Source organism: Bos javanicus, chromosome 15, assembly GCF_032452875.1.
Source record: "Bos javanicus breed banteng chromosome 15, ARS-OSU_banteng_1.0, whole genome shotgun sequence".
Taxonomy (NCBI): domain Eukaryota; kingdom Metazoa; phylum Chordata; class Mammalia; order Artiodactyla; family Bovidae; genus Bos; species Bos javanicus.
The window spans coordinates 38,312,556-38,328,402 of NC_083882.1; the positions used below are offsets into that span (position 1 = coordinate 38,312,556).

At 38.0% G+C, this 15,847-nt stretch overlaps 1 protein-coding gene across 1 annotated transcript; it reads left to right on the forward strand.

Annotated features, from left to right (window-relative positions):
- Positions 1 to 356: 356 nt before the first annotated feature.
- Positions 357 to 13,312, forward strand: PSMA1 (proteasome 20S subunit alpha 1). The gene is made up of 10 exons (XM_061440729.1): positions 357 to 502; positions 1,806 to 1,850; positions 2,128 to 2,229; positions 2,348 to 2,451; positions 4,334 to 4,422; positions 5,046 to 5,116; positions 5,240 to 5,369; positions 8,062 to 8,141; positions 11,692 to 11,802; positions 12,942 to 13,312. Exons 1-10 carry the CDS (start codon positions 500 to 502, stop codon positions 12,996 to 12,998), a joined length of 792 nt encoding a protein of 263 aa, XP_061296713.1. The 5' UTR covers positions 357 to 499; the 3' UTR covers positions 12,999 to 13,312.
- Positions 13,313 to 15,847: the final 2,535 nt, after the last annotated feature.

Consider the following 15,847-nt stretch of genomic DNA (forward strand, 5'->3'; position numbering starts at 1 on the left):
GTTGGCACAAAAACGGACCATTATTTGTGGCCTTTCTTTCAGTATCGTTCTTCTCACGTTACACAACACCTCATATATCGCTTAAGGGGAGACTGAGCCACACACTCGATCACCTGTAGTATCTGGTGCTTCTGGTCAGGCCGGTGAGAAACTGACAGGAGTCAGCAACACGCAGGTAACTTCCCCAAGAACCCAAGAAGGGGTACTTGGTAGCTGCGGCCCAGCAGCTCCTAGCTCCCGCGGGCACTCCTGGCCCAAGGTTTCCAGCCAATCTCAGTTCCTCTAGCTTCCCAGGCCCCTCCCACTTCTGAGCCGCCCGAGAGCTCTGAGGGCGGGGGAGCAAGGGAAGCCTATCAATATCTCTGGAATAAACTATTCTACCCTGCGCCGCCGCCGTCAAAATACGCAGTCTTCTCTGTAGATCGCCGAGCGGAAGCTTCGGCAGTGCTGTTCCATCCGCAGGTTTGCAGGAGGCCGAAGCCGGGCTCGCGCCGGAACCATGGTGCGTTGGATTCCGAGCTTAGGCAGGGTTGGAGAAGAGGTCCGCGGCTGGGGGGTTAGGGGGAGCTTCTTCTCATGCCTTCCTTAGAGCGGTTCGGGGCCATGGGACTTGGGAACTGTAGCCGACGGGATGGTTCAGGCGGTGATTCAGCATCTCCGGCCTGGCCGGGAGAGTGGAGGTCGGTAGTCTGCTGCCGGTGCGACCTTTCCCTGGGGTTTGTTTCGCTTTCCACCGGGCCTTGAACAGTATCTTCTCGGTCTACCAGCCAATTTCGCTCCTCAGTTTCCTTCAGTCGAGTAGATTCCGAGCAGTCCAGAGAGGGCCCTAGTGGTCTGTGTGGGAGAAAGGAAAAATAGGGACTTAACTTCAGACTTCCTTGTACTGCCAAGTGCGGACTTGATTCCAGGGTTTGCGTTGCTGCCGGGACCGCGTTCATTTTCTTGGCGGGTCCCTGTTGTCTAGTCACCTGATACTACAAATGAGTGAACCGAAGCTGATATTAGTGATGAAATCAGGGTTAAAGTATAGAGCTCAGGGATTCCAGGCCTGTGCCTGCCTTCCAGCGCTCAGCCTTCTCACCCCCATGATTAGTCTCCCAAGTACTCTGCTGGACTTGTTTTAATATCGTCTTTAAAGCAGTAATGGGTCTGTTTTTATGGCAATGTGTGTCCACTTCTGACTTCCTGGGGACATTCTTGTGTTCTCATTCAGTATGAATGAATGAAAGGCACGTTCAGTATGTGCCTTTACATATTCAGTATGAATGTTTTAAGTGCAGTGAAGGTTCAAAGATAAATCAGACATATCCCAAATCGTAGTATGAGGCAGAAAAGGAAGTGAAAATAAAGAACTGGTGGGAGTGTGTTTTGAGATTTGGGGAGAAAAGATGGAGAAGATTTCAAGAGGTAGACATTTGAGCTGACTTAAGAAAAGGTAAAGTAGGGTCTGATATAAGGGAAGAATATTAGCAAAGATAGAAAGGAAAGTGGACACATAGGAACTTTAGTAATTGACTGAACCCAAAGCAAGTACTATGAACAGTGTTAGATCTGCAAGACTGGTTGGGAAGCTAGGTACCATCTAGATCCACCCAGCCCCACCCCCGACCCCCCCCATCTCCTTATAAATGTAAAATTGGCTTGCAGCTGATTACAGTAGTAATCTTCCAATGAGACTGCAATAACAGCTTTTCCTTAATGCTGGATGGAGGGAGATGAGAGAACATTTTTTAATGATAGAGCTTGTTAAGATTTTGAATTTGTAATGTTCTTGTGTTAATAGGTCTTTTTTCATTTACTTTCAGTTTCGCAACCAGTATGACAATGATGTCACTGTTTGGAGCCCTCAGGTAAAATGTTTTATATTACTCCTGTGAAGTGACTTTTGGTGACTGCAGTGTGTTCAGAAGCTTATGGGATTATAGGAAGCGAGAAAATGGAATATAATCATTTTATACGTTCCTGAAACCTAAGTTTATTATTAAAGTCAGTCTTCTAGTTTTAAGAAACAGCATTTGAGGTGTAACTATGCCTACTTGAGATTTGGGATTGCTAAATTATTTTAAATACGTAAAAGGGTCTTATAATGACTAAGGTTTTTTGTTTTTGTTTTTTTTTTCATTTTAGGGCAGAATTCATCAAATTGAATATGCAATGGAAGCTGTCAAACAAGGTTCAGCCACAGTTGGTCTGAAATCAAAAACTCACGCAGTGTTGGTTGCATTGAAGGTAAGTAAAGCAATAAATATATCTTCCTCCCTAGAAAACACTGTAAAATGTTAGTTTCACTATATAAATAATAAAATTATAAACTTACTCTTTTGTCTTAAATGATGTTTCTATTTAGAGAGCACAGTCAGAACTTGCAGCTCATCAGAAAAAAATTCTCCATGTTGATAACCATATTGGTATCTCAATTGCGGGACTTACTGCTGATGCTCGACTATTATGGTGAGTATGATCCTGGAAAACAAAAGAAACATCCCTTTTGATTCATAATTGATTACATATCTAGAAACAATCCAGATATTTTAGGAAGTTATCTGCTAGCGTGTTTATAGGTTAAGATTGTTAATACCTTAATGGATTCGGGCTCAGTTACTAAGTATTCCATTTCTTGATCACTGTAGCAGTAATTAATAGGATTAACCACATTAACATTAATGCTTTTTAGAAGTCATTGAATAATGTATTACTTGTTAACTCAGTATATATAGTTTGATGTTAAATCTGAGAAGAGCATGACACTTCAGGTTTCTGAAGGATCAGCTGAACCACCCTTGCTGTCTTTAATATACCAGTATTCATTTGACATTTATTTTTTGCAAAGCTCAATACTGGATACAAAGAGTATACAAAGGTGAATCAGACATAGATCTCATCTTTTAGGAGCTTAAAATCTAGTAGAATATCTGTAATACAAGGTAGAAAGTGGAGAGCAACAGGTATATTTCTTTGGAGGGGGTAGGGAATAAAGATTATTTCCAGTTGAGAGGCATAGATGAAGAGCTGGGGCTTTGGGATCACACAGTCTTTAATTCCCACTTTTAACACTCAATCTGATATTGCTCTAGTTACTCAAACTCTCAATTTTTGTAGTATTTTTTTCTAAGATTATTGATAAACAGCCTAACATGTAGAACACTTCATACAGCATCTTTCAGTGTATGTGTTGGTAAGTGGGAGGTAGTTAGCCACAAGTAATCTCTTGTCTGTGATTTAATTAAGAAAGGAGGAATATAAACACCAAGGACAGTTAATAATGCTGATGTTTAAAATTTTCAAGTTATTTGGTGAGTTCCCTGCTCTCTTAGGTCAGCAATATAGTGACTACATTAGTGTTTTCTGTTAGCTGTTGAAAATATATATTGCATTGTCAAACATTGTACTTAACCCAATCTTTCAAAAATATTGTCACATGTAATCATTTAAAAGCTTTATTAGATATTTTACATTGTTTATTGCACTAAATCTTTGAAATTTCATGTATATTTTGTACTGAAGATACGTCTTAATTCGGACTAGCCACTTTTTCAGTGCTCAGTAGTCACATGTTATTAATACCTGCCATATTGAGCAATGCAGTGTTAGACAGCCTTGGGAAAGGAACTTAAGTGAAAGTAGTGAACAACTAGCTTGCTTATGGCAGCCAACATTTGATCATCGGATGTGACACACACATAAACTAGACAGAGCAATATGAAAGAAAAGTTTATCCTCTTGGCTTTAATAGTTAGGTCTGAATTTTCTTTTCCCCAGTGTTGCATTTGCTTGCATCTTGTTGGATTTAAGAGACTTAACAGTGTAGTGTCTCCTCTAGAGTACTGCTATGGATAGAAGTAACATTGACAGGAACATGTTAACAGCGCCCTAGTATGGATTCAGTTTCTTCTGTTTGTTCTATTGGGGAAATTTTTGTCAGCTTTCAAGGAAAAAAGCAAAGTTATTCTTTTTGCTAGCTCAAGACATGGAATTAAGACAGTCTTGTTGACAGTGGGAAGGGTAAGAGAAGAGAGATTGCTCTTTTCCTATTGTGCAGCCTTTTCTTCTCTGTTCTGTAAAGTGCTCTGAGGCAAAGGTTATCTAGAGCTAAGAAACGTATAGTCACAAACTTAGGTAAAATTGTGAAAACTTTAAGGTTAGTCACTTTCAATAATAGAACATTTAAAATATAGAGATTTGATAGAAAAATGCATCCTTGTCATTATATATTTATGGTTCCATTGTATGGTTGTAATTCATGTAAACATCTGGAAGAAAGCAAAAAGAAACCAAATTACTTTGTTTGATTAAAATGACTCTGTGATTTGAGTTTTTCTTGTTTCTTTTTCAGTAATTTTATGCGCCAGGAGTGTTTGGATTCCAGATTTGTATTTGACAGACCTCTTCCTGTGTCTCGTCTTGTATCTCTAATTGGAAGCAGTATCCTTTTTATTTATGCATTTATTGTAGCATTTATGGATGTAGACTTTAAAGGGTCTTGATACTTTATTGTTATGTTACTTATTAGGAATATGATATATAACATAGGTAAGATTGTGCAAACTTTAAGTTGAGTCACTTTTCAGTAAAAGAATGCTTAAAGTCTTTAGAAGGAGAATTGTAGGGAGTTTTACTATGGAAGAATAGATTCTAAATGAGTTGGGTTGTTCTTTTTATCAACCTTTATAGATAAGCAATTAATATGTTCCAGATATAGATAAGCCTAATTTCATAAAAAACTGAGCATCAATTTTAGAAGAGATTTAATGTTTGTTTATTGGTGGTTATAGATGCTCCCCCTAAGTCCTTGTCCCTTATATCCAAAATGAATGAAATTCTCTATACCAGAAAAGATCATCTTGCTAGCACTCACTTCGGGTTTGGTGGATAGTCAAACATCTTTTAACACTAAGCCAAAGAAATATTTGTTTTATTTTCTTCTTCTTGGGATAGTGGATTATGCAGCAATTAAAAAAACCAGAACTCTTTGTTGATAATGTTTAATTTGAAATTAAAGACAGTACTTTACTTCTTGTTAGAACAAACTCTTTGACTAGTTTAAGAAACCCAGATACCAACACAGCGATATGGCCGGAGACCATATGGTGTTGGGCTGCTCATTGCTGGTTATGATGTAAGTTCATAGAGTATTGTTATATTTTAATGATTTTTTTTTTTTTTTGAAACTAACAAATTTTCTAATTTTTAGCTCAATCAGAGTCGAGAATTATGCAATGTATTTTTCTTTTATTTGTAGGATATGGGTCCTCACATTTTCCAGACTTGTCCATCTGCTAACTATTTTGACTGCAGAGCTATGTCCATTGGAGCCCGATCTCAATCAGCTCGTACTTACTTGGAGAGACATATGTCAGAGTTTATGGAGTGTAAGTAGTTTTTCTTTTTTGCCCTCCTAGTCTTTATATAGTGAATAAACACAGTATCCTACATGAAAAAAGGCTCTACTTTTCTTAAAAAGATTAAGCCCATGAAGTGTATATTACTTCTGTCATATATACTAGTTTTTACTTTCTCTGTCTACCAGGGTAGTTTCAGTCACTGATCGAACTTTTTCAAAATATAACTATGTATTCCTTACCTTGAAGATTTTTTATTCAATTGGTCTGAAGTTTTGTCCCAGCCAGAGTTGAGAGCCACTGTACTAGTTACTACTTGTAAATTCTGTTTACAGCTTTTATTTTTCTGTGATTCTTATTTTTAGCCACATAGACATTTCTGCAATAAGTAGTCCATAAATAAATAAATCAGTTTAGTTGTGAGAAAGAAAAGAAAAAGATGTAACGTGATGATAGGGCAGGTTTTCAAATGGTTTGCTTATGCCAGGATCTTAGATTTTAACACATGCTTTTTATGCATCAAGGTAATCATGCACCCACTGCCCCGCCCCGCCCCCCAGCATTCTGTTGTGATGTATTGCATTCATTGACTTTTTTTTTTAATTTATTTTTCTATTGATGGATAATTGCTTTACAGATTTTTGTTGTTTTCTGTCAAACCTCAACATGAATCAAGCATAGGTATACATATTTCCCTTCCCTTTTGAACCTCCCTCCCATCTCCCACCCCATCCCACCCCTCTAGATTGACGCAGAGCCCCTGTTTGAGTTTCCTGAGCCATACAGCAAATTCCCGTTGCCTATCTCTTTTACATGTGGTAATGTAAGTTGCCATGTTACTCTTTCCATACATCTCACCCTCTCCTCCCTTCTCCCCATGTCCATAAGTCTGTTTCTCCATTGCTGCCCTGAAAATAAATTCTTCAGTACCATTTTTCTAGATTCTGTGTATATGCTTTAGAATAAAATATTTATCTTTCTCTTTCTTACTCACTTCACTCTGTATAATAGGTTCTAGGTTCATCCACCTCATTAGAATGAACTCAAATTTGTTCTTTTTTATGGCTGAGTAATATTCCACTGTGTATATATATCACAACTTCTTTATCCATTCATCTGTCAGTGGACATCTAGGTTGCTTCCATGTTCTAGCTATTGTGAATAGTGCTGCAGTGAACAGTGGGATACATGTGTCTTTTTCAATTTTGGTTTCCTCAGGGTATATGCCTAGGAGTGGGATTGCTGGGTCATATGGTGGTTTTATTCCTAGTTTTGTAAGGAATCTCCATACCGTCTTCCATAGTGGCTGTTTCAATTTACATTCCCACCAACAGTGCAAGAACATTCCCTTTTCTCCACACCCTCTCCAGCATTTATTGTTTGTAGACTTTTGATGATGGCCATTCTGACCAGCAGAAAAGACAATGACACTCCACTCCAGTACTCTTGCCTGGCAAATCCCATAGACGGAGGAGCCTGGTAGGCTTCAGTCCATGGGGTCATGAAGAGTCAGACACGGCTGAGCGACTTCACTTTCACTTTTCACTTTCGTGCATTGGAGAAGGAAATGGCAACCCACTCCAATGTTCTTGCCTGGAGAATCCTAGGGACAACGGAGCCTGGTGGGCTGCTGTCTATGGGGTCGCACAGAGTCGGATATGACTGAAGCGACTTAGCAGCAGCAGCAGCAGCATTCTGACCACTGTGAGGTGATACCTCATTGTAGTTTTGATTTGCATTTCTTTAATAATGACTGATGTTGAGCATCTTTTCATATGTTTGTTAGAAGACATCTGTATGTCTTCTTTGGAGAAGTGTCTGTTTAAGTCTTTTTCCTACTTTTTGATTGGGTTGTTTGTTTTTCTGGCATTGAGTTGTATGAGCTGCTTGTATATTTTGGAAAATAATCCTTTGTCAGTTGTTTCATTTGCTATTATTTTCTCCCATTCTGAGGGTTGTCTTTTCACCTTGCTTATAGTTCTCTTTGCTGGGCAAAAGCTTTTACGTTTAATCAGGTCCCCCTTGTTTACTTTTGTTTTTATTTCTGGTACACTAGGAGGTGGGCCATAGAGGATCTTGCTTTGATTTATGTCATCGAGTGTTCTGCCTAGCATTCATTGACTTTTGAATGTTCAGCCAGCTTTGCATTCCTGGGACAAATCCTTCTTGGTCATGATGTATAACATAAATTATATATACGTAAAATGTTTATGGAAACATAAACATTGCTGGATTTAGTTTGCTGATACTTTGTTGAGGTTTTTGTGTGTTTGTTAATCAGGGGTACTGATCTGTAGTTTTACTTTCTTCTGGTAGCTCTGTATAGTTTTGGTATCAGGGCAATACTGACCACATACAAGCAATTGGAGACTCTTTTATAAAGAGCAAATACAGTGACAAACATTTCACAGAGTACATTTTACAAAACTTTGAGCTGTAAAATCCTGATTTGTATCTTAACTTAGCATAAGAAAAGGGTAACTTTAGTAACAAAAATCATGCATTCATTCTCTCATTAAACAATAGCAATCTAATTGCTATTAGGAGATTATATGGCCAAACATTAGACTTTTTTTTATTATGATATATTTAGTGTGTGACTAAAACCATGATTTCAGACTATAGACCTGACAAATAAATAAAGGAAGCCTAGCATGAAAATTAAGAATTAATTAATTAATTAATTAAGATTAAGAAATAATTGTTAATTTATTATATTTAGGCAATTTGAATGAACTGGTTAAGCATGGTCTGCGTGCCTTACGGGAAACCCTTCCTGCAGAACAGGACCTGACTACAAAGGTAAGTATCACATTTTCCAATTGGGGATACTAACATTATAGTTTAATCATTTATTATACAAATGTAAGTAATAGAGGTGTGTATACTTACAGTTCTTTAATTTGTAAGATGGTTTCCTTGGCTTATTCTTTCTCTTTAAGGTATTCAGTAAATGACTGATTTTGAAATGATTTTTAAATATTTCTTTTTGGTATAAAGCAATAAAACATATAATTCTGTTGCAGAATGTCTTTCATCAAGAGATAGGAATATCTTTGTATTTTTAATATACATTGAGCACCAATCACATGCAGGCAGTAGGCATGGAGAAAATATAATGCATACAACAAACATCTTGGCATTCCTGGGACATACATCCAGTTGGGCAAAGAGAGACAGTGTACCCACAAGTAGATTATTTAGGATATTAGAATATGATAAATACTTAGAAAAAATAAAACAGGTTTAAAAGGAGAAAGAATGGCCAATAGGGTATAAGAAGGAGACATGGTGGGTATAATTTAACATAGAGTGGTGAGAGATGGTCTCACTGAGAAAGTGAAATTTGAGGGAAAGATCTAAAAGAGTTGAGTGAGTGAGCTATGCATATGGGGCCTTGAGTTCAGAATGTTGCTAGTATTCAACATAAGGAGGCCAGTTGTGTTGGAGTCAGTAATCAAGAGGAGAAGAAGGAATAGTCAGAGAGGTAATGGAGGCCACATAGCATATATCCTGTAAACATTGTAGGTACTTTGGATTTTACTCTTGAGTTTGAGCAGAGCAATACTGTGGCTTGATGTAGATTTTAAAAGTCACTCACGTTGCCATTTTGAGAGGGGGCATGGGTGGAAATAGTTTCAAGGCTGTTACAGTAATTCAAGTGATAGACTGTGGTAGATTAGAACAGAGTCATAGAGTTGGAGATGATGAGAAGTGGTTCGATTTTGCATATGTTTTGAAATTAGAACCAGAAAGGTTTGCTAGCGAATTGGTTGTGAGGTGTGAGTTTAAAAAATGCCTTGAGCATTTTTGCCTGATTAGGGGAAGGATAGATGCCTTATGATTTACTGAGATGGATGAGACATTTGGAGGAACAGAAGATCAGGCAGTTAGTTTAGAACATACAAAATTTGAAATGCCTTTTGTGTGTCCATTTGGTGATACAGAATAAGTGATTATTGGATGTTCACCCCCTAGTGTTTGGTGGAGATTGGTTTATCCTAGAACTAAAGTTTTGAGGTCTTTGTGTAAAAATGGTATTTAGAGACTGGCCAGGATTTGATTTCTGAAAGATTAGAATAAGTTTGAAGACAAGTTTGAAGACTTGGTCAAGGGTACTCTATCCTTTAGAGATTAGAAGGTGAGAGTAGGAATCAGCAAAAAGGGACTGAGAAATATGCCAGGGAGGTAGGAGAAAAACATGGAAAATGAGGCATCTTTAAAAGGAAATGAAGAAACTTCAGTCATCCATTGGCATCAGTGGTGGGGGGTTAGTTCCAGAATCCCCTACCATGGATCCCTAAATCCAAGGGTGCTCAAGTCCCTTATGTAAAATGATGTCATACTTGCATATAGTCTATACACAATCCTCCTGTGTACCTGAAATTATCTCTAGATTGCCTGTGTCACCTAATACAATGTAAATGCATGTAAATAGTTGTAATTGCAATATAAGTGCTGTGTAAACAGTTGCCAGGGCACAGCAAATTTAAGTTTTGCTATTCAGAACTTTCTGGAATTTTTTTCCCCAAATATTTTTGATCCATGGTTGGTTGAAGCCACAACTAACAAATGAAGAACCCACCAATAGAGAGGTGAACTGACTTTTAAGGAGAAGAGCGTGAAACATTGCCAATAGGCCATGAAAGATGTGGACTGAGAATTAACATTTCGATTAGCAGTGATGTTACTGAAACTTGACTAGACAGTCTTAATGGAATGGAGAGGAAAAGTGTGCTAGGAATAGAGTCAGGAGAAAAAGAGAGAAATTGGAGACAGCTCTTTGGAGGAGACTTTCTGTTACGGGTCCAGAGAAAGAGGGTGGTGGTTGGTAGAGAATGTAGTGGAAAAAAAAGGGGTTTTGTTTTGGTTTTTTAAGATGGGAGAGATTACAATAGTTGGCTGCATGGTTATAAAAATAATCCAATATCAAGAAAAAGGTTTATGGAACTTCCCTGGTGGTCCAGTGGTTAAGACTGCACTCCAATGCGGGGGGCATGGGTTCCATCTCTGGTTGGAGAACTAAAGTCCTGCATGCTACATAGTGCAGAAGTAAATAAATAAATAAACAAGTAAAGATGTGCACTAAGTAGATTAAACATCATTATTAAGGGAAAAAAAGATAAAAACATCTATATAGGATAAAAATGAGAATTGCTGGACCAATCACCAACAGCACCTAGCTGAAAAGGTAGGCTTCAGAGAGGACTGGGGCTCTTCATTCCCAGTAACACGAAGGGAGAGAATCTAGGGATATAGATATAGGAAAGATTGGATACTATGGGAGCTTATGAACATTCTCTTCTGATTGCTTCTGTTTTCTCAGTTGATTAGAAGCAAGGTTTTGAGCTGCAAGAGAAATGGAGAATGTTAGAAAGAGTTGTCCAGGGAAGGGGAGATTGAATGATCTAGAAACTTGTATCATACAACAACTAAAGGTCTCCTTGAGGTTAATGATCACTAGAGAGATCAGTTACCATATTAAAAAATACGTTTTGTTATGATTGGGTAATTAATAGTTAATATGTGTATGAAGACTTTATAACCTGTATAATCTTTTTAAACAGCATTTCCTATCATAAAAATAATTTTCTTTCAAGAAAATTAGGAAAGTACATTAAAGTGTATTATATTGTTTTTATTTGTTTGTTTTAAAAATACCTATAATGCCATCACTCCAAGATGACTGTCTTTTAAATTCGGGGTATACAGTTGACTGTTGGCATTTACAACTTGGAAAGTTTGCTCAGGTATCTGGCTTTCTGATTTTACATTTTTATTGAATCATAGAGAATGCCCTATATATCCTTAATGTCTCAAGTTCTCACTGAAATTTTAATCTTATGGGAGCTCTACTGTACTGGTTAGCATTCACTGAACATTTTAAGAGTTGCTTTTTAATTTTTCCATGTAGAACATGGTTCTAAGTCCCCTAAACTCAATATTTTAGAACCCAAAATTTATTTCCTTAAGAACCATTATGTCTTAACTTATAGAAGGAATAAATTTAATTATTTCTTAGAATGTAGGCTTTACCTCTCAGATGGTAAAGAATGAAGGCTTACTTCCTAGCAAATGATTTGTTTCCTCACACTGGTCTTCACATTCTGACTGTGAGCCAAGTTGCAAATTTCTAGGTGACACAGACCTTCAGGATTGTTCGTGGTTATCAAAAGTGAATATTAAATCTGCAGATTACAAAAGTTTACTAGTTTTCTTCTTGTTTTCCCTGTTTTTTTTGTCTCATTCAAGTGCTGTACAAATTTTTATTCAACTTTTTTCTTTTTATCATAAGCATTTTTCCAACCTAAATTCTCTTGATTTTTAATTTTTACCTTTTTTTCCCCTTCAGAATGTTTCCATTGGAATTGTTGGTAAAGACTTGGAGTTTACGATTTATGATGATGATGATGTGTCTCCATTCCTGGAAGGTCTGGAAGAAAGACCACAGAGAAAGGCACAGGTATATAACTAATTATAACCAAGAGACTAATTCTATTGTAAATTGCTATTCCTACCACAACTGTGTAAATCTACTGTTTTTGTCTTTAATTTTTGAGATAGGCTCATAATTCATGTGGCAGTAGGAAAACTAAGAACTAATACTGAGGGGTTCAGTGATCTCTATAAAACACAAAAAGGCTGATTGGGTTCTCTTTTGTAGCTTCTCAGTTCTGTGTGTTGAGGGCTCAGCTAGATGGTTCTTTGGCTCATGTCACTTCGGGTGTCTCAAACATTACAGTCAGTTGAGGAGGTAGGGCTGGAACATCCGAGATGGCTTTACTCATGTGTCTTCTTTACTCACATTTGCCAGGTATCTTGGAGGGACAGCTAGAAGGATGGCTGGGCCTCTGTCCATGTAGTCTCAGGGCCTCTCCTTCACCAGAGTATCTCTGGCAGGAAGCAGCTCAGAGGTTGCAAAAGTTCAAAAGCTCAGAAGCGCAAGCTGCCAGGCATTCTTAAGGCTGAGGCCCAGAACTGGCACAGCATTTCCTCTTTACATTCTGTTGGTTAAGGCAAGTCATAGGGCTAGCCGAGATTCTATCAGAGGTGGGACTGAGAGAAAACTCACTGGTGACCAGCTTGGGAAACTAAGTTGACTCTTCACAAATATTGAGAAAAGGATCAAGAAGTACTGGTGAATCTCAGGTTAAATACTGGCCTTTTTTGTCAAAATTTGAATACACATTTGCTTTTATAGGTGCTTATTTAATAGCTGTGTAATTGGGGAAAAAAGTACAGAAATTTCTTCTACAGCATGAGTTCTTTTTTTAACTTGAAAAAGATGTTGGTATTTGGAGCAGTAAGATTTGCATTATTTAACTGCTGTTGGAAACAGTGCAGGATAGTACCTCACAGCTGCTTTGTTGGAAAATATTCTTGCTGTGTTTATTAGTGCTAAGGAGGAAAAGAATGTCTAAAGTGTGCTGGTTCTATTTTTAAGGCTAGTAGTGATAAGAAAAGCCTTTATTCTTAAGCACAACAAAGTATGATGAAATGCTGGAATTGTTCATTGCTTTTTATTATGTAATATTTGTGAGTAAAAGTGTATATTGGTTAAGTGTTCTTTTTACATACTTTCTTTTTTCTTCCTCTCTTAAGCCTACTCAACCTGCTGATGAACCTGCAGAAAAGGCTGATGAACCAATGGAACATTAAACAATAAACCAGTCTATATATGTATTGTCATACATGTAAGAATGCAGGAGCACATTCTGATGACAGTAATCTACACTTTGAACCAAAAGATGCAGAATGGTGGGATAGAATGGTATGTTTTAGGAATCAGTTCAGATGTGAGTTTTTCTTAAGCTGCCACCAAAACCATATAATTGGGTTCATTTTTCTTTAAGAGGGCCTCTATAATCATTTTCTAGAAAGTATAGTTCTCTCTACTAATGTTTTTATATGAAGAACATAGTGTCTTTGTGGTTTCAAAGACAACTGTGAAATAAAATTGTTTCACCTGCTGATGTATTGGGGTTTTGCTTTTTAAGTAGCTTCAACTGTAAATAGTAGTCTGTGATTACAGCTGTGTCATCATCATATGTGGTCACCATGTTTGCCAATTAAATTGCCTTGTTTTTAGTGACAGGAAAAATATTACCTCTTACATATAACAGCCTTATACTAACACCCCAGCGAATAGACTGGCTGCATGAGAAACCTCCATGGAGGTTTGGTCCAGAATACTGATTTTTAGAGTTTAACCTTGGAGATTCCTAGTAAAACCTAAGAAAAAATCACTTTCTAATAATAGTAGTGGGAAGATTATTAACATGCGAATGATTTTTCATTACAACCAGCAGATGGCAGTAGTAGTATCTGTGGTCTCAGTGTAGGGAATTTTTGCAAAAATCAGTTCAATTCAGTTCAGTTGCTCAGTCGTGTCCAACTTTTTCGACCCCATGGACTGCAGCACACCAGGCCTCCCTGTCTATCACCAACTCCCAGAGCTTACTCAAACTCATGTCCATTGAGTTGGTAATATCATCCAACCAACCCATCTTCTGTCGTACCCTTCTCCCTCCTTCAGTCTTGCTCAGCATCAGGGTCTTTTCCAATAAAAAGTCAGTTCTTCACATCAGGTGGCCAAAGTATTGGAGCTTCAGCATCAGTCCTTCCAATGAATATTCAGGACTGATTTCCTTTAGGATGGACTGGTTGGATCTCCTTGCAGTCCAAGGGACTCTCAAGAGTCTTCTCCAACACCACAGTTCAAAAGCATCAATTTTTCGGTGCTCAGCTTTCTTTATAGTCCAACTCTCACATCCATACATGACTACTTGAAAAACCATAGCTTTGACTAGATGGACCTTTGTTGGCAAAGTAATGTCTCTGCTTTTTAATATGCTGTCTAGGTTAGTCATAGCTTTTCTTCCAAGGAGCAAGCGTCTTTTAATTTCATGGCTGCAGTCACCATCTGCAGTGATTTTGGAGCCCAAAAAAACTGAAGTCTCTTACGGTTTCCCATCTACTTTCCATGAAGCGATGGGATTGGATGCCATGATCTTAGTTTTCTGAATATTGAGTTTTAAGCCAACTTTTTCACTCTCCTCTTTCACTTTGATCAAGAGACTCTTTAGTTCTTCTTCGCTTTCTGCCATAAGGGTGGTGTCATCTGCATATCTCAGGTTATTGATACTTCTCCCAGCAATCTTGATTCCAGATTGTGCTTCATCCAGCCTGGCATTTCGCATGATGTACTTTACATATAAGTTGAATAAGCAGGGTGATGATATACAGCCTTGACATACTCCTTTCCTGATTTGGAAACAGTTTGTTGTTCCATGGCTAGTTCTAACTGTTGCTTCTTGACTTGCATACAGATTTCTCAGGAGGCAGGTCAGGTGGTATAATATTCCCATCTCTCAGAATTTTCCACAGTTTGTTGTGATCCACACAGTCAAAGGCTTTCGCGTAGTCAATAAAAATAGCTAAATGGAAATTTTAATCTCAAACCATCATTTCCTCATATCCTGCCCAGCCCTACTTTAGCATAATCTTTAGCCTGCCTTCCATTATGCCTATGAACTGTGTATGTAAATACTGAGTACAATTTTTATCTTAGATCATACAAAATGAAATTAGAGGAAATCTGTTTTAAAAAAACAAAGCCAGGGACTTCCCTGTGGTTAGGCCTCCACACTTCCCCTTAGGGGAGGCAGGTTCAATCTCTGGTCAGGGAACTAACATCCCACAAACCCTGTGGCATAGCCAAAAAATAAAAGACAAAGCCTGTAATCCAGAATTTTACTGCTCAGAAGCCCAAAGGAGTTATTTTCTGAGATTCATATCTTTCTAGAAAGGAACAGTTGATTCATAGATAGGCAACTTGGATTTTAGACTTAATTCTACTAATTAGCTGCTTTTGACTTTGAACAGTTGACTTAACCCTGCTTTAGGGAAATCCTTTGGAGAATTACTGCAAAGGTTAAGTGGGAAAATTTATGTGAATCTTAATAGGTTTAACTCTTTTGTGACTTCTTGAAGGGAGAGTGGTAAGAGAAACTCTGGCATCCTTGTTGAAGGAATGAAAAGTGAAAATGTTAATTGCTCAGTCATGTCTGACTCTTTTCGACCCCATGGACTGTAGTTCGCCAGGCTCCTCTGTCCATGGAATTCTCCAGGCAAGAATACCAGAGTAGGTAGCCATTCCCTTTTCCAGGAGAACTGCCTGACCCAGGGATCAAACCCAGGTCTCCTACATTGCAGACAGATTCTTTACCATCTGAGCCACCAGGGAAGTCCGCCTATAACTAAATACAGGAATGTGGAGATGTTGGTCTCCACTCTGGAATCAGCTTCAAGAGCCTGCCATTTGAGCTTGCAATGAGCCCACCAGTGCCATTTGACCTACAGTGAAGTTGTGTCAAGCTCATGAAACACACAAAACAGAAAGGGAGTCATTCCACCTGTCTCCAGACTTAGTGGGTGTACTCATCTGTATTGTACTTTGCGAGAAATTTTAGTAATTTTTTTCAGTATGTAATTTTAGTCTGGCACAC

Coding starts and splice junctions, on each gene's coding strand:
- PSMA1 (XM_061440729.1), top strand. Junction 2,452..4,333: donor GCTGATGCTCGACTATTATG/GTGAGTATGATC, acceptor TTTCTTTTTCAG/TAATTTTATGCGCCAGGAGT. Junction 4,423..5,045: donor TGTATCTCTAATTGGAAGCA/GTATCCTTTTTA, acceptor GACTAGTTTAAG/AAACCCAGATACCAACACAG.